The sequence below is a fragment of the Lycorma delicatula genome, chromosome 1 (assembly GCF_047948215.1).
Source record: "Lycorma delicatula isolate Av1 chromosome 1, ASM4794821v1, whole genome shotgun sequence".
NCBI lineage: Eukaryota > Metazoa > Arthropoda > Insecta > Hemiptera > Fulgoridae > Lycorma > Lycorma delicatula.
The window spans coordinates 403,014,878-403,038,339 of NC_134455.1; the positions used below are offsets into that span (position 1 = coordinate 403,014,878).

Below are 23,462 nucleotides of genomic sequence, written 5' to 3' on the forward strand. Positions count from 1 at the left end.
CCAAAAAGCTACTAACCAGAATATTGTAGTAAATACAAGTGATATGTTAAAATTTATTAATTTACTATGCGAAAATTTAAAAGAAAGATTTCCAAAAGACGAGGTAGAAGATTGGATGTAATTTGATGTAACAGCTCTATCGTCATACAATTTTGATTATGGATTATCAGGCATTGAGAAACTATGCTTGAAATATAAAATTTTTGTTGGAGATAAATCTGTATCAGAACAATATAATGACTAAATATACTATGTGCGAAAAAATTAAATTGAAACAAATAAAAGACTTTGCAAACTTTATACAGTTTTCTTTGCATAATGAACAATTTAACAAATGATTAGGCGTTAGGAGTACCTTTCTGCCAGTAATACAGATTGCAAGTGAGGCTTTAGTTAAATGAATTAAATTTAAAAAAAATTGAAATCAAAAGAATTTCATTTAGATATATTGATGGCAGTAAAATCTTACATAAATGATGAAAATAATATTAATTTAGATCAAGTTTATTCAGAATGGTTAAAAACAAATGACAAGAGAGAAATGGTGTAAAATTAACAGCCTTCAATAAGTGTTTAAAATTTATATTAAATATTTTTAATCGTGTAATTATTTATGTTATTGTTATTTTTTAAATTTTATAATAATATTAACAATTAACAACGATGAGTTAATTACCTGCAGTCGAAAAAAGTTAGAATCAGATTATATTTTTTTACAAGGAAAGTCACTAAAATTTTTCTATCTTTTTTTTCAATTAAATGTCTTAACCGCTTACTTCAAGTAAATTTTGAATGAGATTGTAATTTTAATTTTAAATTATACCTATTTACCTGTGAACACCACAAGGCTGTGTGTTAAGTGGTTAATTACAGTATTACAGTACTGTTATGCTGTAATATTAGACTACTCTTGTGTTATCAGTTTTTTATGTCATATGCTGACAAGGGAAGCAATTTTAGGCCTCAGATTAATAGTAGAAGGAAGATTAAAGAAAATCAAACCAACATACTTGACATTTATAGACCTAGAAAAGGCATTCGATAACGTAGACTGAAATAAAATGTTCAGCATTTTAAAAAAGTTAGGGTTCAAATACAGAGATAGAAGAACAATTGCTAACATGTACAGGAACCAAACAGCAACAGTAATAATTGAAGAACATAAGAAAGAAGCCGTAATAAGAAAGGGAGTCTGACAAGGATGTTCCCTATCTCCGTTACTTTTTAATCTTTACATGGATCTAGCAGTTAATGATGTTAAAGAACAATTTAGATTCGGAGTAACAGTATAAGGTGAAAAGATAAAGATGCTACGATTTGCTGATGATACAGTAATTCTAGCCGAGAATAAAAAGGATTTAGAAGAAACAATGAATGGCATAGATGAAGTTCTACGCAAGAACTATCGCATGAAAATAAACAAAAAGAAAACAAAAGTAATGAAATGTAGTAGAAATAACAAAGATGGACCACTGAATGTGAAAATAGGAGGAGAAAAGATTATGGAGGTAGAAGAATTTTGTTATTTGGGAGGTAGAATTACTAAACATGGACGAAGCAGGAGCGATATAAAATGCTGAATAGCACAAGCGAAACGAGCCTTCAGTAAGAAATATAATTTATTCACAACAAAAATTAATTTAAATGTCAGGAAAAGATTTTTGAAAGTATATGTTTGGAGTGTCGCTTTATATGGAAACAAAACATGGACAATCGGAGGAGTATCTGAGAAAAGATTAGAAGCTTTTGAAATGTGGTGCTATAGGAGAATGTTAAAAATCAGATGGGTGGATAAAGTGACAAATGAAGAGGTATTGCGGCATATAGATGAAGAAAGAAGCATTTGGAAAAATATAGCTAAAAGAAGAGACAGACTTATAGGCCACATACTAAGGCATCCTAGAATAGTCGCTTTAATATTGGAAGGACAGGTAGAAGGAAAAAATTGTGTAGGCAGGCCACGTTTGGAATATGTAAAACAAATTGTTAGGGATGTAGGATGTAGAGGGTATACTGAAATGAAACGACTAGCACTAGATAGGGAATCTTGTAGAGCTGCATCAAACCAATCAAATGACTGAAGACAAACAAAAAAAAATGCGAAAAAGTTTTTTAATTGCTGCACAAAGATTTTTTATTTTTGAAAAACCTGCAGACAGAAAAAAAATCCACACAGGTCACAAAAATAGAGGGAACACTGCCCAAGGGTTGCATGTTAACCTGACTTACAGTATTTGATATTTTTCTTTCCGGGTATCTGATACAACATAAGCTGAGGAAAATCTATGATCTAAAAGCTGTAATCAAACAAGAAATCCACTGATATCCAAACCATGTGATATCCACTGTGTGGAGAGTAATGCAGAATTTCAGGGTGAGCCTACAAACATGTATAGATAAGAGGTCAGAATATGAACATATAATTTCTAAAACAAATTAAATGAATCTTAAAAAAAAGGGTAAACATTGTTCTTTTAGATGATTAAACACAATTTTTTTCATTTATTCTACGTCTAGTTTTTTCTTTTATCAAAAGTGGAAACTATTTCTACTAGACCTATATTTATTTATAGTTACAAATACATGAATTTAGTGAGCGATTTAATTAATAGATGATTCATCAAGACTTACCATTAATGTTGGAGTAGTATCAGTTCCTGCGATAACAGTTCCTAATGCTAAACTCGTAGGTTCACGTGTCCACTGCCACTTAGCAATACCCAAATCATCCTTAGATTGTGAACCATTTAGGACTAAAACTCCAACAGGAAGAACCACAGTCTGGTCACCACCAGCATTTGCTTTTGGTGGTGCATTACTGTCTGTTAACAAAATAAAATAAATTCTGTTTATAATAATATTAATATAAATAAGATATATCCATCAAAGATACAAGAATTTGAAATTCAGAAAAGTGACAGTCCTATATTACAGTATATTATAGTACAAGGTGTGTTTTAAAATTAAGAGGTAGTAGATCATTAATAAATAAAAATAAATAAATAACAGAATAAATTATTTATTACATGTTACATATTTTTAGATATTCATTTTCTTTTTCTAAATAGTTACCTAAATAGGTGTGTAATATTTATGAAAAAGGGGAATTTCCGTCAGACTTCAAAAAAAGTGTTATAGTAATGATACCAAAGAAAGCAGGGGCAGATAAAAGTGAAGAATACAGAACAATTAGTTTAACTAGTCATGCATCAACAATTTTAACTAGAATTCTATACAGAAGAATTGAGAGGAGAGTGGAGGAAGTGTTAGGAGAAGATCAATTTGGTTTCAGGAAAAGTATAGGGACAAGGGAAGCAATTTTAGGCCTCAGATTAATAGTAGAAGGAAAATTAAAGAAAAACAAACCAACATACTTGGCGTTTATAGACCTAGAAAAGGCATTCGATAAAGTAGACTTGAATAAAATGTTCAGCATTTTAAAAAAATTAGGGTTCAAATACAGAGACAGAAGAACAATTGCTAACATGTACAGGAACCAAACAGCAACAGTAACAATTGAAGAACATAAGAAAGAAGCCGTAATAAGAAAGGGAGTCTGACAAGGATGTTAGGATGTAACAAAAGTAATGAAATGTAGTAGAAATAACATAGATGGACCACTGCATATAAAAATACGAAGAGAAAAGATTATGGAGGTAGAAAAATTTTGTTATTTGGGAAGTAGAATTACTAAAGATGGATGAAGCAGGAGCGATATAAAATGCTGAATAGCAGACAAAATGAGCCTTCAGTCAGAAATATAATTTGTTTACATCAAAAATCAATTTAAACGTCAGGAAAAGATTTTTGAAGATTTATGTTTGAAGCGTAGCTTTACATGGAAGTGAAACTTGGACGATCGAAGTAACTGAGAAGAAAAATTAGAAACTTTTGAAATGTGATGCTATAAGAAAATGTTAAAAATCAGACAGGTGACAAATGATTTAAATGATAAAGTGACAAATGAAGAGGTGTTGCAGCAAATCGATGAATAAAGAAGCATTTGGAAAAGTATAGTTAAGAGACAGACTTATAGGCCACATACTAAGGCATCCTGGAATAGTCGCTTTAATATTGGAAGGACAGGTAGAAGGGAAAAATTGTGTAGGCAGGCCACGTTTGGAATATGTAAAACAAATTGTTAGGGATGTAGGATGTAGAGGATATACTGAAATGATACGACTAGCACTAGATAGGGAATCTTGGAGAGCTGCATCAAACCAGTCAAATGACTGAAGACAAAAAAAAAAAAAAAAAAATAGTTACCACTGTTTTCAAAACATTTCTGTTATCTAGGAATAAGCTTTTTGATACTGCATTCATAAAAACTACCGCCAGAGATTTTTCCCAGTTGAACACTGCTGTTTTCAAACCATCTACTGTCCTTGAAACACTGATGATCAAGTCTCTATCTTAGGTGAGGAAAAGGATGGTAAATTACCAGGTGCGAGATCCAGGCTATATATAAGAGTGATCAAAAAGTTCCCATTATTATGTATTCATGAACTTTCATGATAGCTTTTTTTTTTAACATGATGATGACAGTTTTTGGCTTTGGTGAGCTTGAATTACACCACTGCTAAAATTGTTGTTTAATAATTTAAGTATGTAATTCACGTTTCATCAACAGTTGCGATATGGAAACATTTATCCCTCCCTCCCACCCACTCGCTCCCACCCTCATTTCCTCACACTCACTACCGCCCTCTCTCTCACACACATGCGCGCATGCATGCAACCCACACACACAGTGGTCCAAAAATTCAAAAGCAGATGCAATCCTTTAATTTTTGGGCATATCAGCCAACATTCTAAGATCCTAAGATGTGTAAGATAGGTTGACACCGTTCTAGGCATTTCGAACTGGCAACCCTCTGCCTTACATTCCTTCACTTATTCCTGTAGACCCATGAATTTCACACTATTCATGATAAATTTCAGGTGCTTCATAGCCTTTTGATTGAAAAATCAAATCGTTGAAAATCTAAATCATCAGTTCTTAGGATTTCACAATTGGCAGAATTGTTTATTATTTATTAATAAACAGCTATCATTAATCATTCCCAATGCCTACAAGAAACTACTAATGACATAACCAGCAGATAGCTATTAAAGTGGTTAAAGCTACTTTAAATATGTGATATGATACATTGTAGTTGATCACACTTTATTAGAAACATTTTTGAAACGTATCTTTTATTATAAGTAAAATAGAGGAGCGCTATTCTTGTTAGTTTTTCCGATGAATCTTATTTAAATTCTGTAATGAGATATCAAATAATGACACTAAAACAAAGCCTGAAAAATAAACATTCCAAAATGTGAAACATCACATGACAAATGTTTAACAAGTATTATGCTGATCTATTTTGTCCTCAATTATTATTTATACAATTCCAAATTTTTCTAAGATTCATTTTTTATTACTTCCAAACTGAGGTACTATTCATATTAAACAATTTTTAAACATATTTTTAAATTGTCTGTATTAGTTATGAAACTAAAACCATTCATTAAGTATTTCAAAAATTAATTTTTGAAAAAAATACGACAACCTTTCTAAAAACGTACAAAATTTGCTTCATATATATATATATATATATTTTTTTGTTTACTTTTCACAATAGTAATTAAATTCTTCCACAAGTGACAGTGGTTTTAAAAGCTATTTTTTCACAGGTAAAACTACAAAACTAATGCACCAATAAAAAAAGAAAGATGTAACAAATATTTTAAGGAGATTATTTCGTTACAATTACTTTTTTCAGAACTTAATAAATTATAGACAAAAAAAATTGAAAAAATTACTCATTTTTTAAATTTATATAAACATATACATTTTTTAAAGTATAACTGTCATGAGTTAACCATCTCCAGTAATTACCATTCACATAATACTTCAGAGGATGATATGTATGAATGTAAATGAAGTGTAGTCTTGTACAGTCTCAGTTCGACCATTCCTGAGATGTGTGGTTAACTGAAACCTGAACAACAGTATCCACGATCTAGTATTCAAATCCGTGTAAAAATAACTGACTACTAGGACTTCAACGCTGGAACTCTCGACTTCCAAATCAGCTGATTTGGGAAGATGCGTTCACCACTAGACCAACCCGGTGGGTTAACTGATTAACTGTCAGCGGTGTATAAACGAACCTTTCCGTAAGCATTTTATCTTTTAATTTTCTATAAAATGTTTTACACTTTATACACTTTGACATTATTTTCTTAAGTGTTGTGTACACTTCTTTTTTTTTGTCTTCAGTCATTTGACTGGTTTGATGCAGGTCTCCAAGATTCCCTATCTAGTGCTAGTCGTTTCATTTCAGTATATCCTCTACATCCTACATCCCTAACAATTTGTTTTACATATTCCAAACGTGGCCTGCCTACACAATTTTTCCCTTCTACCTGTCTTTCCAATATTAAAGCAACTATTCCAAGATGCCTTAGTATGTGACCTATAAGTCTGTCTCTTCTTTTATCTATTTGCCGCAATACCTCTTTATTTGTCACTTTATCCACCCATCTGATTTTTAACATTCTCCTATAGCACCGCATTTCAAAAGCTTCTAATCTTTTCTTCTCAGATACTCCAATCGTCCAAGTTTCACTTCCATATAAAGCGACACTCCAAACTAATACTTTCAAAAATCTTTTCCTGGCATTTAAATTAATTTTTGATGTAAACAAATTATATTTCTGACTGAAGGCTCGTTTCGCTTGTGCTATTCAGCATTTTATATCGCTCCTGCTTCATCCATCTTTAGTAATTCTACTTCCCAAATAACAAAATTCTTCTACCTCCATAATCTTTTCTCCTCCTATTTTCACATTCAGTGGTCCATCTTTGTTAATTCTACTACATTTCATTATTTTTGTTTTGTTCTTGTTTATTTTCATGCGATAGTTCTTGGGTAGGACTTCATCTATGCCGTACATTGTTTCTTCTAAATCCTTTTTACTCTCGGCTAGAATTACTATATCATCAGCAAATCGTAGCATCTTTATCTTTTCACCTTGTACTGTTACTCCGAATCTAAATTGTTCTTTAACATCATCAACTGCTAGTTCCATGTAAAGATTAAAAAGTAACGGAGATAGGGAACATCCTTGTCGGATGGCCTTATTAAAAGATTTAATTGGCCTTTCTGCCATTTAAATCTTTTATGCTCTCTTAAATTCAGATCTCAGTATTGTTTCTCCCAAATCATGATTCCTCAGCTATTACTGACAGCAGAAAAAACTAAACCTATGGGTGGCGTTAATTACTATGACAATGGAATTGGAAATTATAGAATTTGAGCACAATGAAAAATGGTGGATGCCATTGTTTATAAATGGCATCCTATAAATGGTTTATAAATGAACCTATTACAGTAAATTCATGAAAAATATACAGATTTTCAAACAACAGTAAAATCACTCAAACTGATTTTAGATCTTCTCTTGTATTGCCATTAATAAAAAAGTGAAGAAATAAAAATACAAAGAAGCATTGTTGAGAAAGAAGAAAAAAGTAAAGATAATTTCCCTTCACCACCAATGGAAACCAAGGGTTATCTGTCAAAAAACAGTTTGCCAGAAGATGTTTGTTCGATCAAATAGGGCACACGTTATTTCACAGCATGTGAAAAAACCTAGATGAAGAGGTAAGCTGTGCAAAAACCACACAATCCTTTGATATATAAACTAGAAAGTGCACCTACATTCAAAATCTTTTCAAGAATATCATTCGCAGCAAACAAAAATAAAAGTTTTTTATAAAAAAAAAATTAAAATAGTTTATTTTTAATTCTATTACTTTCATTTTTATAAACTGTAATATAAATTGTTCATATGTCATCTTATTATATTCTTAAAATGACATATTTTTCATGCTTTTTGCCAAAGGTGCATAAAAAACCATTTTATTCCGGAATGATTATTGATTTTTTCATTGATATGAAAATATTTCTAGCTTTATATACCTAATAATAAATGAAATAAAAGGTTTATTTAGAAAAAAAATTGCATATCTTTATATAATGGGTAAAATAAAGTAACTGTCATTGAGTTCAATAAAAAAAAAAACGAAATCTTAATGAAATTTTTTTAAAGTGGTACATTTTTTAATTTTAGATTTCATAACATGATTTTTTTTTTAGAAGTTTTTAAGATTATTAAAATTAGTTACATTTAAAAGTTTATTATAAAGATTATAATAACATAATAATGTTTTCTTTTCAAAATTATGTTCTGTTTATGAGATAATTACATCACCAATTAATATATATACTAAGCTCTTTAAATATAATAAAAACTACATCATAACTGGATCTTATTCACCACAGTTACCTACAAAACAGTTCTCTTGGAAGCTTATATCTAAATTCCAGTAGTTATGCCATTAGGCAGAAGACAAATAGAATGCATCCTGAAACTCTATTTTGTTGAGAATGTTCAGAACCATCTGCGATTCCTCTTTTATTGTGTTAAATCTTCACCCCTTTAACTTAATTTTCAACTTGAGAAAGAGAAAAAAGTTTTTTACAGAGCAAAGTCAGGTAAATAAGGTGAATGAAAAACAATCAACAGAGTTGATTTGTTCAGTCACCATATTGTTTTCCATTGTAATACCAACTGCTGTAAAATAAAAGTGGTATGTGGCCACATACATTCTGTACCAGGTCATTCCTGCACCACTTCTCTGGACATTTCCTTTTTTTTACCCTTCCTTACCTTCTTCAGAAAATCTTAGAAATCTTTATTAATTTTCTGATCAGGAACAACTACCGACTTGTGAATAACCAAATTAATATCAAATAAACATATCAATAAGGGCTTCTGATATTTCTCTTGGCTTTTTTTTATTATCTAGGTTTTTTAACAGAGGTGAAGATGGGCTCTTCTACTGGGTGATTGTTGGTTAGTTTTAGGGTCATATCCATAACCAATTTTTCATCACTATGACAACCTTAAAAAGGAAATTTGGGTCAATTAGAAAGAGATCTTTCAAAGCATCGTAGACATTTATACAATGCTGTTTTGGTTCACGGAACATACTTTGCAGCAATCCTCCCACATGCATTTCTTGTGACATCCACTAACATGCACTGTACAATAATTTACAATTTATAGGTCTGCCTACAAACATCCATGATTGCATTCCAAAGAGGAATAAGATTTTCAGGTATAATGCTAATAGATGATCATCCTAAATGTTTTTCATCAATAACAGATGTTCAGCCATTTGTAAAATGCTTAAAGCAGTTACATGTTGGTTCCGAGTCAAGCATTATCAATTGCTTGTAATAACATTTTACTAGAAGGATGTATTATGCTGCTGACTGTACTAGAAATTACTCATGCATATAAAACAAATTTCAGGAAATTTTTTGTAGCATGTAATATGTGTTATTAATATAACAACTGTATAACAGATAACAACTGTATAACAGATAACAGCTACAATTACATCATTACAGCTGTTTTTTAAATGTTTAAAAAATTCAATAAAATAAAATTCAAATGTATATATATTTTTTCTACATACATAATTTTGTTTGCAGTTGCATAATAATATTTTGTTGTTAATGCATATTGCATAATGTTCATACATATTAACTTAATACACACATTACATTAAAGATTGAAAACAGGCTAATAATTTAGGTAAAACTTACTCTGTGTAACAATGACTTCTACTTTATCAGTAGCTTTATTTCCATTTCCATCAACAACGGTCAGTTGTATTATATATTTTCCTTTAGTTAAACCAGTTACATTAGTGGTAGATTCATTTTTAGAAGAAAATACCACCTTGCGTGGTCCACTGAAACAATAATTGATTAATGAAAACAATTTTTCAGAAATATCTCTTTTTTTTTTTTTACAAATTTAATTATTAATTTTCATAATCGTTCTAGCACAAAACATTTATAGATATTTTCATTCTAATTTTGTGATAATTGTCTAACAACATTTGTAATTTTTCATGATGAATTAAAATTGAAACTTTTACGAAAAGTTCACACATGCAAAACTTTCACAAATAATAAAACACAGCTAGAAACTAATGTAGTAGTTTATTTTAACTATTTTTCCATCCAATGATCCCTAGTTTATTACTTGCTGGAATGCGTGATAAGCAAAAAAATATATCACTATATGCAAATGATGTGTTCTTTTTAATGTGTACAATATAAATTACGTTGCATTCAGACATTATCTAATTCATTCTCTTTGTATAATTCCATCATAATGTGTATAGAATCCAACACGTTATGATTTTCAGTTTCAAAATATGATATGATGAGAAATGAATAACTTTGGTATATGATAACAGGTATTCTTAACGTATTATTTATAGCTTAGGTGAGTAATGATCTATAAAAATTAGAATGGATTATGTCATTACCAGATCATAACAATAAGATTCACTTAGTTTTCTTAGTAAACATAATATCCAATTTTTAAGAAATGAACCGGTGTAACATATAACAATGTACAGTTGTAGTTCTACAGTATGTAAGGCTATGATTTAATACATTTCATATTTATGAGACGTAATAGAAAATCAAGGTAGAGTCCTTTCACTGAAACGTTCATTATTAATGAAAATTTAACAGAACCTACATCTGATCCTTAATGCAGAACTGATGAATGAATATTACTAAATGAGTGACAGATGAGGAAGAACGTATATATCATTTCAAATTTACTGTACAATAGGCTCATGTCACAGATTTGTGATCTTCTTTTCCAATGTAGTTACCTAAATAATTTCAATCCATCACTATAAAGATCCACAGGGAGTAAGGCAATAACATGATGAAAACATTGCTCTATCTAACATATTTATTAATACAGAATGTTTTACAACTTTTCAATTACTTCTTCAAAAATAAACAAAATATTTCAAAAGCCCTCATTTAAATTCATTATATTTTGCTCTCATCATATTTCAGCCTTATTAAAAAGATAAAAATAAAAGTTTGATAAAAAAAGCATCAAGGATTACAAGTGGAATAAATCTCTACCCAAAACCTGAAATTTCACCATGAAATTGGAAAAACAACAAAATTGAGTAATTTAAATCTTTTTGTTAAAGATAAAAAAATATATATATTTATCAAAGCAACTATGTCTATTAGCCTTAAATATGAAGCATATTCATAAAGTAAAGGGCCATTAAAAAAAATTAACTCATAAGAAAAGCTTTTTACTTTAAGTTTTAGTTTACTACATATCTACTTCACTTTTCCACAAAATCACCATTCAGTTCTAAGCATTTTCGTAACAGTGAACCAGTTTCTTTAACCCCTCAGCATAGAAGTTTGCCGCCTGGGAATTGAACCAGTCGGCAACAGCAGTCTTGCGTTCCTCGTCGTTTTAAAACCATTGTGCACCAAGCCACTTTTTCAAATGCAAGAAGTGGAAGTAGTCGCTAGGTGCAAGGTCGGGACTATATAGAGGGTGTCAAAAAGTTCCCAAAGAAAATCTTGAATCTTCTTCTTGGTTAAGACAGCGGTGTGTAAATGTTCATTGTCATGAAGAAGGATTATGCTGGACGACAGTCATTGATTTTGGATCGCAAGTCTCAGTTTGGTGTGCACTTTGCTGTACACATCAGTTGGAACTGTTGATCCATGTTCCATGAAATCAACCAAAATGGTTTTTCATCCCAAAAAACATTTTACGACTCAAGTATGGAGACTGCTTAAACTTTTTCGGTTTTGGGGAACCTGAATGGTGCTATTGCATTAACTGTTGTTTCGATTCTGTGTTGGTGTAGGATATTCACGTACGATATTCATTCTTTGCTCTTTGTGTCAGTCGGTGAGCATTTTCGGTACCCACCTTGGACACAATTTGTAATATCCTAGCTTTTCTATGACAATCATGTAGATGATAAAAGTGCATCCAACATCTGGAGATTCATCAGCCACGGCACTAATCATCAATCAACAATCACATCGCAGTTTTCGGTTCACTTGATCAATGATTTTGTTCGTCGGAATACTGGGCTTGTCACTCCGCTCTTCATCATGCACATTTGTGTGGCCATTTTTAAAATCTCAACACCACTGTCTAACCTTTCCTTCACTCATTACTGTAGAACCATACACTAGGCATAACTCCTGATGAATTTCAGCAGCTGATGATCCTTTTGCACACAAAAATGAATCACAGCGCGCAGTTCACAACTGGCAGGAGAAACGATTTGTCATGGACATTGTAATCTATATTCACCAGCAGGTAAACGACTACTGAATCAAAAGTACAACTGCAGTGGCTTTGTAAATAGCCGATAGATGGCCCTGCGTGTGTGAAACTGTACTCAGACCCGCTAACATTTAAATATAAGCCAATTACCCTTACTTTATGAATATGCCTCGTATATCCAGATAATAGTACCAGTAATTATAAGCACCAATTTGCAAAAAATAGGAAAGCAGGACTGACATATGTGAGGGGTGGCTGAAATGTAATCAAGCTGAAATGTAATGGGAGAACAAAATGTCCCACGAAGGTGACAACTGCTGCCATCTTGTACTTTCATTCCCATATTACTAACTTTCCAAAATTTATAACCCATGAACATTATCTTTCAATCATCATTATTATGGAGTAAAGAACACCTGCTATCTAAACGTGTCTAAAACAACGTTCAATGAATGATTTTTTTTACGATGGAAAAAGTGAATCCTAGTAACATTCATTGTCACTTAATAGCCATTTATGGTGATGAAACTATTGATCGAAATGTTGTGAGTAGGTGGACAATAAAATGTTGTATATCAGAAGTCGATGATAAAATGAACATTGAGGATGAACCTCTCAGTAGTCAACCAGTTTCTGAGATTGACAAGAAGCACAAAAAGGAAATGGAAGAATCAATTGAAAATGATAGTTGTATCACACAATAGATCGCCACCCAGATAGATATAATGAACGAATAAATACAATAAATTATTGCACAACCAGGCTATTCTACAATCTGTTTACAATAGATGTCATGCAAACTTGCAGAAAAGAACAAATCAAAACGAAAGAAATGTTGTGAACAGCTTCTAAAACATGTTACGGAGATTGTACTTCTTTTTCGATACTGTGATGGGAGCTGAAACTGGGACGCATTACTTGACTCAGCAGAGGATGGAATACCATAGTAAGCCACTATGGTTCACCACAATCAAAAAAGTTCAAAACACAACCCTCTACAAAAAAATTATTTTGATAGTTCTCTGGAATTCAAACATTATATATAACTACCTGGAACCCAGGTTGACTAAATTCTGTGTGATAAAGACATATTAATACATGTTAGGAAATGTGAGATGTATTTGAAAATCCATACAACTAATAATTATGCAATATGATAATGCTCGGCCACACACACTATTCCACACTCTTTGTACTCACCAGATCTGGGGCCCTGCTATTTTTTTTTCCATAATTAAAGAGGATATTCATTTCACCATGAATCGTAAACTGAAGGATGCAGTGATGACTGTATTTCCTTCAGGAAAAACTGGTTTACCATTGAGAGATATGTGTAGCTATAAATGGTAACCATATGGAAAAGTAAATGTAAAGTTTTTATAGCAAATAAAATGAAATTTTATATCATACCTCTTTACATTTGTGAGTTATGACTTAAGTAAGTACTACATTAAAAATATCCCATATATTGCACATGACGCTTCTTAAAAAACATCCACACAGAACCTTGTAGATTTTACTTTAATTGTACATTAAAATAATCATTCGTTACAAAACAACACAAAGAATATTTAATAAAAATAAAATAAATAGAGAGAAAGCCGGGCAATGATAAAGGTTTAAATATATAAAACACAAAACCATACAGCATTTTCACTTACAACTATTTTTAACCAAGTACTAGTTATATAGAAAGTTATACGTACCTAATTTGTTCCCAATTCCAGGATACTATCTGTATATCATCGGAACTTTGAGATCCATTTAGAAAAACTGAAGTCTGAGGTAAAGCAATAGTTTGATTAGGGCCCGCATTTGCTAAAATAACAATACTAATTAAAATAATTATAAAACAAATTATTATAAATTAATAAAACTGATGTATGTATATATACATATGTTCATAAAATACTTTAAAGATAAATTCTCATTAGTTTCAAATGAATTAGTAATGAAATTACAAATTAATTTTTATATTAAACTAAAAAATTAACTTTTCACACAATTTCATGGTTAAAATTAAAACTCTAATACTCATATTATAATCAATTGTAAAATGACTACAGTAAATAATAAAACCATTGAAATGCATTTTTTTTAAAAAACAGAATCCTGCAATTCATTATTAATTAATTCAGTCAGTCAAAATGAACTATCAAATTTCAAAACATAATGTTTTTTTTTTTGTTTTTTCTTTTAATTTTACAATGATATATATATATATATATATAGATATATACATACAAGGTCTGTAAATAAAGTAATGACCTGAAAAACTTTTTATTTACAATCCAATGTTACATGGACTTTTATCACCTTTGAAATAATTCCCTTGGAAGCCACAGAATGCTTCAAACAGTTTCCCATTCTTCATAGCAGTGTTGGAACTCAGAAACCGGAATAACCTTCAAATGGTCGGTTACATTTTTTTTCCTACTGTTCCAAAATGGTGTTCATTTGAGGTATTTTTTTTAAATTTGGGAACAGGAAAAAGTCGCAGGGACTTAAGTCAGGTGAATAAGGTGGTTGAGAAACTACAGGAAAATTTTTCTTTGCCAAAAACTCATTAATTGAGAGTGCAGCGTGACAAGGTATATATTGTCATGATGCAGCATCCAGTTGTCTTTGATGACTGGTGTCATGCGGGCAACTCTTTTCTGCAGTCTATCAAGAATTTCTTGATAAACATATTGATTTAGAGTCTGTCCTGTAGGCAAAAACTCGTTATGGACAATGCCATTACTATCAAAGAAACAAAGTAGTGTGGGATTTGATTTGCTCATTTTTGCTTTTTTGGGACGTAACTGATTCCTGCCCAACGAAAATGCTTTAATCCATCTAAAACCTTGAGCTCATGACAGAGCATCATCTCTATACGCCCTTTTCAATTTTGAAAAAGTTTCAATAGCATTCTCACTGAGTTTATTGCACAACATTGCTCATAATTAGTATCACTCATTTTTGCAAAAAGTTTGTTTACGTCTCACATGGCAACAATAGACTAAAAATATTAATATCTAATATAAATCAGCCTGTTCATATAACCATATGTTTACTAGTAACTTTAAAGTATTGCCACTTTGGGTGCCAAAAAAAGCTAGTCTCAATACTTTATTTATAGACCTTGAATATAATTGTAAAATTACATGTACCAATACATGCATTCTTGCAGTCAATGCACAAAATGAGGCTACATAAAAGACATCGTATACCAAGAAAAAATCAATCATTTAACCAACTACACCAAAACAAATAAAAACAGCTACGGAAGCAATTCCTCTACAGATGCTCGTCAAATTGTGCAATGAGATGGCTTATTTCAGTTTGACATCAGCAAGGCTGAAAATGATGCTCATACTGAGTTACATTGAGGTAAAAAATTTTTTAAAACTGCATTTTCATGTAAGAAAACACAAATTTGTAATTTTAAATGTAATAAAGTAAATTTCATTTAAAATCTTGGACTTCTTTTTCAGACTTCTGCCTGGGATGTGTTAAGTATTAATATGTTATGTGTTAATGTTATATGTTAAGTATTAATAAGTATGTGGTAAGTATTAATATGTTTTAAAAGAATGTAACAATTTACATTTATACAGTAAGGCCAGGAAGTTACCGTACACATAAAGTTAACAAAAAATATGAGATAGGATATGTGTTTAGAACAAACATTTTTTTCCTTGGGAGTCAGTTGGCAATAGTTTTTTTGCAATGTCACACACTCTGAGCAACACTTTAATAAGCCGTCACCATGAAAAGCAACAGCGATGACTTGGGTAAAACGTGCATTTGATTTAGGTGGCATTAAAGATAGGCCATGTAGTGAACGAAAGTTAACACGGTTAGAAACAGTTGCTGCTGTTGCAATTTTCACAGAACATTCCCCGATGAAATCAACTCAAATGCACAAATCAAACAATGCAAGACCATATGAAAGAGGACTTGAAAGTTAGGCCATTTCGTCCAATGTTTATTAATGAACTACCAGATGCAGACATGGAATGTTGCACTGGATCTTGCTGAGCATTATTGGAAAAATTCCCTGCTGCAATGCACTGTGGAAAGGTGATTTTAACTGATGAATTTGCAACCTATCACAGTTCCTGTGCCAAAAATGTGTTATTTTGGGCGAAAGAAAATTCTTATTACGTGACAGAGTCTGAAAGAAATCCACTTCATGTCATCATATGGGCTGGAATGACAGCTCATCATTTGTTTGGTCTGTATTTTTTTGATGGGCCAATGAATGCACAAATTTATTTAGAGATGTTGGAGGGGTGATTAATACCACAGCTTCAAGAGAAGGATCTCATGAAATGAGTATGGTTGCAGCAGGATGGAGCACCTGCATATTTTCCATGACTACCACAGAGTCCCGATCTCACCACACCAGACAATTCATTATAGAAAATGATTAAGGCACACATATCTGCATGTCGCTACACCACAAGTGAAGAATTGTGTGATGCTGTGAGGGACGCCTTCCGTAATGTAACACCAGAAATACTCTATCACATGTCACAGAGAACGTGGTGATGTATAGAATTGTGCGTGCAAAATGAGGGCAAACACACAGAACCACTGGACCATTACAATTAATACTATGTTTCAGGTAAGTAAATAAAATAATTCATTATTATTATTATTATCGCATTTTTCTTTTACAACTTAATAAAAAAAACTTACTCCGGGAAGTCACTGTACCCCCTAATAATTTTTGGGGGTCAGTGACTTCCTGGTAAATTTAAGAAATTAAAATCCTTATTAAGATTTTAATAGATTTTCAAAAAATTAGGTACAACCATCTAATATCTCTGTAAACTAAAATCTCTGTAACTCAATTTTTGTGTTTACTATTCACTTCGTTTTCAAATTAACAAATATTTTTACATAACAAACTGGATAAATATGGTTAATATTATTCTAGACTGTTTCATATTCTCGAATTAGCAGATTTTCAACAAAAAACATAAATAAATGAAAAGCAAACAAGGTTTTAAATACAAATAAAACATACATATATTAAATTAATACATACACAAAACTAAACTATTATATTTTACTATAGCATATATGAACTACTATATAGAAATAACAGCAGTTAGTGGAAAAAATTAATTTTAAAATTAATTTCTGCTGTTCAGATGCAGTTTGCTAGATCATTTATTTACTATTTCTGATATATTAATTTCTTAATAAAAATAATTCTTAATATTCAAGATAAATGTATTATTTTGTTAACCTTGCATCTAAAAAAAAAAAATGTAAGAGATATCTGCTCTAGTTAACATTAATTTTTTTTCATTTGATTCCTCAAATTATGACTCAATGGTTCCAACATATCATTATTTATGGTCTTGAGTATAAAGCACATTTCTTAAATAACCTAAAACATGTACGCACGCATGCACATATCACATCTGGAGATCTTAACGGCCAATTAATGCTTCAATTCTAAGAAGTTAATAGACCAGAAATACTAAATAAATAATGTAGTAAACTGCATCTTAACAGCAGAATATAATTATTTTTTAAATTAATTTTTTCCACTAACTGCTTTTTTCTACTCATTTAGTCCTTTTAGAGGGATCAGAACATTACTAAAACTCAGCATACTAAGCTTTAATTGTTACCATTTTGTTGTTTAAAAAAAATACAGAACAATGACTTCAAACCAACAGCTCAACCTTTTGGAAGGAAGTGATTCTGCAGTAACAACAAAATGTTATTCAGAAGACTGTACATTTAAGTTTTAACATATTGAGTTAAATGGAAATTAGACTCATTTGATATATTAAGATGTGTAACACTTTGACTTAACATTTAAATAAACTTTCTTCAAAACTCAAAATATTAGTGCAAATCATTTTTTTTATAATTTCTGAACAATTCTGAATTTTTTAGTGGTAAAGAAAAAGATTATAGTGAAGTGAACACTGTGTATTCTGTCTAATATGTTCAACGATAGCGAATGACATTTAAACTAATCACCACGAGGCTCTGTAGAACCACTTGTTTTACTTATTCAACATTTTCAGTAGTATGAAAACTTCATAACAGCCCAACAAAAGCATTTAATACACTTTGATCACTGTTTTATACACCTTAAAATAATATTCTGAAAGGGGATTTATCCATTTCAATACACATTAAGTTTTTTGCAACACTTTTGAATATCTATGATGACCAATTTATATTTAATGAATCCAGTCGGGCAAACAAACAATCTACTGCCAACCAGTTCTCTATGGTCAATAGCTTGTGAACTGCACATAGTGCAGAAGATAGTAAGTATGTTGTATCCTTCTTCTTCTCCTCACCAAATTATTCCAGCCGTTGATCAATTCATAATTCAACATGTTCTCCCGTGTACTAACATTTAGAACATTTGAAAGTTTCTATTATGTGCAGAGGAGAGAAGAATTGATAAATGCAATGGTTAAATCAAAACACGGTAAAATTTTGTAATCTTTACAACTTCACATACCATACGGATAAGGATAAAATGAATGGTCATAATTTAAAAAATAATGAACATGAAATAGATGACTAACTATATAAAAATAAATAAATGCATGTACACAAATACATCTTGCATGTGCACACAACAGATGTTTTTTTCTTATAAATTGTATTTCATAAATCCCTCTCATTTACTATACATCTATATACACATAGAAGAAATTTTTAAAATGATATTACAATACAAAACCTAGAAAAGTTATGGAAATACACAAACAAGCAGGAAAAGAGTAGTCAAATATCACACAAAACAGAAATAAATATAAATTAGAGCCCACAACATAAAGATGCATGCGTTTAACTTAAGCATTTCCCATAACGCTTTGAACAGAGAGGAACATCAGTGGTTTCTCATATTTTTAAACTCTTCCAAACTAATTTAATAGCCATTAATTCAACTCTCGTGTAAATTTGTTGAATGACACCAAATATTTTAATTTGTTAATTAACTTTTAGAAAAAAAACCCATAAGTTAGTAATAAATTAAAAAATTATACACAGGACAACAGTTCAATCTTCAACCTATATATATTTCCTGAATTGTAACAGCATTTTTTTTAAATAAGAAGAAATCTCTTGCTAACAGTACAGCCTATGCAATACACCCTATGTATGAGAGCAATAAAGTTTTCAATAATGCAATTCCTAAATAAATCTCAAATATTACAGTAGAACTCTGATTTACAAATGTCTATTATAATAACTCATAAATTTACTAAACACCTCCTTAATTTACTATAAGCACTGAGTGAACACAGTTACAATCTTGAGGAGCGAGTTGGTGCCATATTTTGGGTGCATCAACAAAAGCACACACGGCAATCCGGCTCTCGCCATATTGACTCGCCGCTTATGAGTGGCCAATTTTCCTCTTGACCTCTAAGTTCCAGGGTGGCCTGAGTTCTGCCCCCCCCCCCCCCCACAAGAGCCGGGCAGTCGAACATCATGTGTTCATTCAACTGGACCTCCCCGCAGACGCACAGCTCATCAGCTGCCAGGCGGAACCGAAACAAATATTGGTTTAAATTTACATGCTTGGAGTGCACTAGGGCTCCTATTGCTCTTAAAAATGAAGGAGAGGCATACCATCTCCCCAAACCCTGTATAAACTTATACAAGAATTTTCCCTTAGTCATGGCATGCCATTCTTGCTGCCATGCTTCAATCATGAGGCAGTAAAGCCTCCTCTGCAGGCGGGAGATGGGCAACTTTTCAAAATCTGCATTGACATCACCGTTCTGCTCTGGTACCGGCCCGGCTCAAAACTGTATCCCAAATACCTCCGCCTCCCTGCCTCTTTGCAATTTCCACATAGCCGCCCGAACTTTCACCACTAAATAAATTGGAAGAGCCTTTCTCAATACAGTGGTAGCCTTGTAGGAGGTTGTTTTAAAAACACCAGTGCATACAATTAAGGCTCTACGCTGGGTACTCCTTAAATTTTGAATAAGTGCTCGATTTCTTTCCAACATATGCGCCCAAATGGACGCCGTATAAGAGGTCATACTTTCAAAGACACCTCGGTACACCATGTACAAATGACGACCCAACAGCCCGTAATCCTTTCCTTAGTCGAGGTATATAAATTTTACCCAAAAACCAACGATAAATGAACCCAAAAGACTAAAGCAGAATTGTTAGAAGACGTATGCGTAAATTACTTTGTGCATGTGACAGCTTTATACAAATTTTCAAACTTTAGCCAGCTTATACTAACGTATAAGTTTTGAAACATTTAATAAGATGAGGTAAATGATTTAATTTCCTAGCCTTTAGAAGCATTATACATTAGCTTTAATGTATAAGCCGAACTACAGGCTTAGGCTAAATATATATATAGCTTAGCCAATTACCAATTAACTCATACTGAAGCTACAATATGAAATACAAAAAGTTAAATGCAGTTTCTCACCAGAATACATTAGATATTCAGTTTACTACTCAATCATACATACGACATCTCAATTCCCCCCGAGGGGAGAAGATCCCAACCTCGTAGCGTGTCAGGTCGCTACACCACCCCCTCCGTTCCTTGCCAGCAGTGGCTTTAACGGAGGACATCTTCTCGCCCTCAAACTGTAACACATTCCACAGTGTACAGCCCAACCACGGGGAGATGTCACCGATGCAGATGCCCCGAGGGACATCTACATCGGTAATTCATCACGAGAGATAGTATGAGTCCTGTCTTCCAAAGAAGACAGCTGACACCTAACGCTACCACGTTGCCCTCAAGAACTAAGCAAAAGCCTAAAACCGCGGAGAAGAAGACCCCACGCCTACCACAATCAGTCTAAATTATTCCATGCCGCAGATGCATCAAGTACGCCACGACAGCATATCTATCAGCAAATTTATTTCGGTAACCGCAACAGTCACACATACGACAGCAGCAGATTGCAAATTACCCACTGTGTCTGTTGAAGCATCTCCATTGAATACGGAAAGAAAGAGATATTTCAATATTAATATTAGCAGATAAAATAAACATCATACAAATAATAAATTTACAGATATTAATAAAATAAGTCAGTATTTACATGTACTGAAATGAACCAATTTTTTTAATAGAAATAGCTTTTAGGAAGGACAAAAAAAAAGATGCAATTTGATGTTAATCACTTAAATTCATGTTACTTATAAACTCATTTTATCTTAAAACAATAATATTAATCATAACATAAAAATATAGTGATTTCAAGAAAGTCATTAAAAGGTAAAGAAGAATAAAAAAAAAACAGACCTGTAGGTGGTTTGTTAGTAGGAGGTTTCACAAAAACATGCACTTGAGCTGTGTCTGATAAATCGGATTCATCAGTAACCTTCAGTATAAACGTATACATGCCTTCTTCCAAGTTAGACAATTGGAGAAACGGTGTACGTGTATACTGTTAGAAAATAAAACTGTTAAAAACTTCTTTTATACAACACCAAACTACCCATAATGTTTATAAATAAATTTACATACTAATGTTCTCAATACAAAAAATATACTCAACCATAATGAAATATCCACATATGAAATAAGTACTGTAAAATTAAATTCAATATAACAAAATATAATTTAAAATTGCAATGCATCTTAAACCAAATTACACATAAAAAAATGTACAATAAAAAAAATAAGTAAAACTTTTAAATGAGCAATTTTTAATAAAAATTGAAATCATAATAAACAATATTTTATAAAATTTTATTATACGTAAAACTGGTGTCCTTTAGTCAAAATAATGATCATACAATCTGCAAGGAATATTTGATAAGTACATGCAAAGTCAAGTAATGTCACTTATAGTACAAAATCATTCCTAATTTCCTGCACAATTAGGAGTATACACTAACTTTCAATCAGACACATTCATTACTCTGATGCAGGCAGTCATTTGAGTCAAACAAGTATAGTGATTTATGAAAAACAAACAAAAGAGAAATCTCTGTGATGATTAAATATTACTTTTTTAAAGGCAAAACAACCCAGGAAACTAAAGTCTAAGCTAGATAAATGTTATGGTGAGTCAGCTTCATTGATTGGAACAGTTGTAAGTGGTTTAAATTTTTTAATATTATTATTGAAAGAACCCAAAATATAGTGATTGAGGATGGAAGATTAAATGTATATGAGATTGGTAAGACAATCGACATCCCAAATGATAAGGTGTATCATTGTTTTTTTTTGTCTTCAGTCATTTCACTGGTTTCATGCAGCTCTCCAAGATTCCCTATCTAGTGCTAGTCGTTTCATTTTGGTATACCCTCTACATCCTACATCCCTAAAAATTTGTTTTACATATTCCAAACATTGCCTGCCTCCACAATTTTTTCCTTCTACCTGTCCAATATTAAAGTAACTATTGCCTTAACGTGTGGTCTCTTCTTTTAACTATATTTTTACAAATGTTTCTTTCTTCATCTATTTGTCGCAATACCTCTTCATTTGTCACTTTATCCACCCATCTGATTTTTAACATTCTCCTGTAGCACCACACTTCCAAAGCTTCTAATCTTTCTTTCTCAGACACTCTGATCATCCAAGTTTCACTTCCATATAAAGCATGGATAATTTCAAAAATCTTTTCCTAACGTTTAAATTAATTTTTGATGTAAACAAATTATATTTCTGACTAAAGACTCGTTTCACCTGTACTATTCTGCATTTTATAAATACAAAATTCTTCTACCTCCGGAATCTTTTTTCTTTCTATTTTTGCATTCAGTGGTTCATCTTCGTTATTTTTACTACATCTTATTACTTTCGTTTCGTTCTTGTTTATTTTCATGCGGTAGCTCTTCCGTAAGACTTCATCCATGCCATTCATTGTTTCTTCTAAATCTTTTTTACTCTCAGCTAGAATTACTATATCATCAGCAAATCTTACACCTTTATCTTTTCACCTTGTACTGTTACTCCAGATCTAAATTGTTCTTTAAATCATTAACTGCTAGTTCTATGTAAAGATTAAAAAGTAATGGGGGATAAGGAACATCCTTGTCAAACTCCCTTTTTTATTACTGCTTTTTTCTTATGTTCTTCAATTATTACTGTTGCTGTCTGGTTCCTATAAATGTAAAAAATTGTTCTTCTACCTCTGTATTTGAACCCTAATTTTTTTTAAATGCTGAACATTTTATTCCAGTCTACATTATCAAATGCCTTTTCTAGGTCTATAAATGCCAAGTATGTCAGTTTGTTTTTCTTTAATCTTTCTTCTACTGTTAATCTGAGCGCTGAA

At 31.6% G+C, this 23,462-nt stretch overlaps 1 protein-coding gene across 1 annotated transcript in view; it reads right to left on the bottom strand.

Annotated features, from left to right (window-relative positions):
- LOC142317424 (dyslexia-associated protein KIAA0319-like protein) overlaps positions 1–23,462 on the bottom strand; it is a 153,909-nt gene that overhangs the window by 33,859 nt on the left and 96,588 nt on the right. The window contains exons 10-13 of the mRNA XM_075353979.1: positions 21,476–21,620; positions 13,917–14,028; positions 9,669–9,817; positions 2,632–2,822 (exon numbers count right to left, since the gene is read on the bottom strand). Coding sequence (XP_075210094.1) covers positions 2,632–2,822; positions 9,669–9,817; positions 13,917–14,028; positions 21,476–21,620 — 597 coding nt within the window. The remainder of the gene's footprint in view (positions 1–2,631; positions 2,823–9,668; positions 9,818–13,916; positions 14,029–21,475; positions 21,621–23,462) is intronic.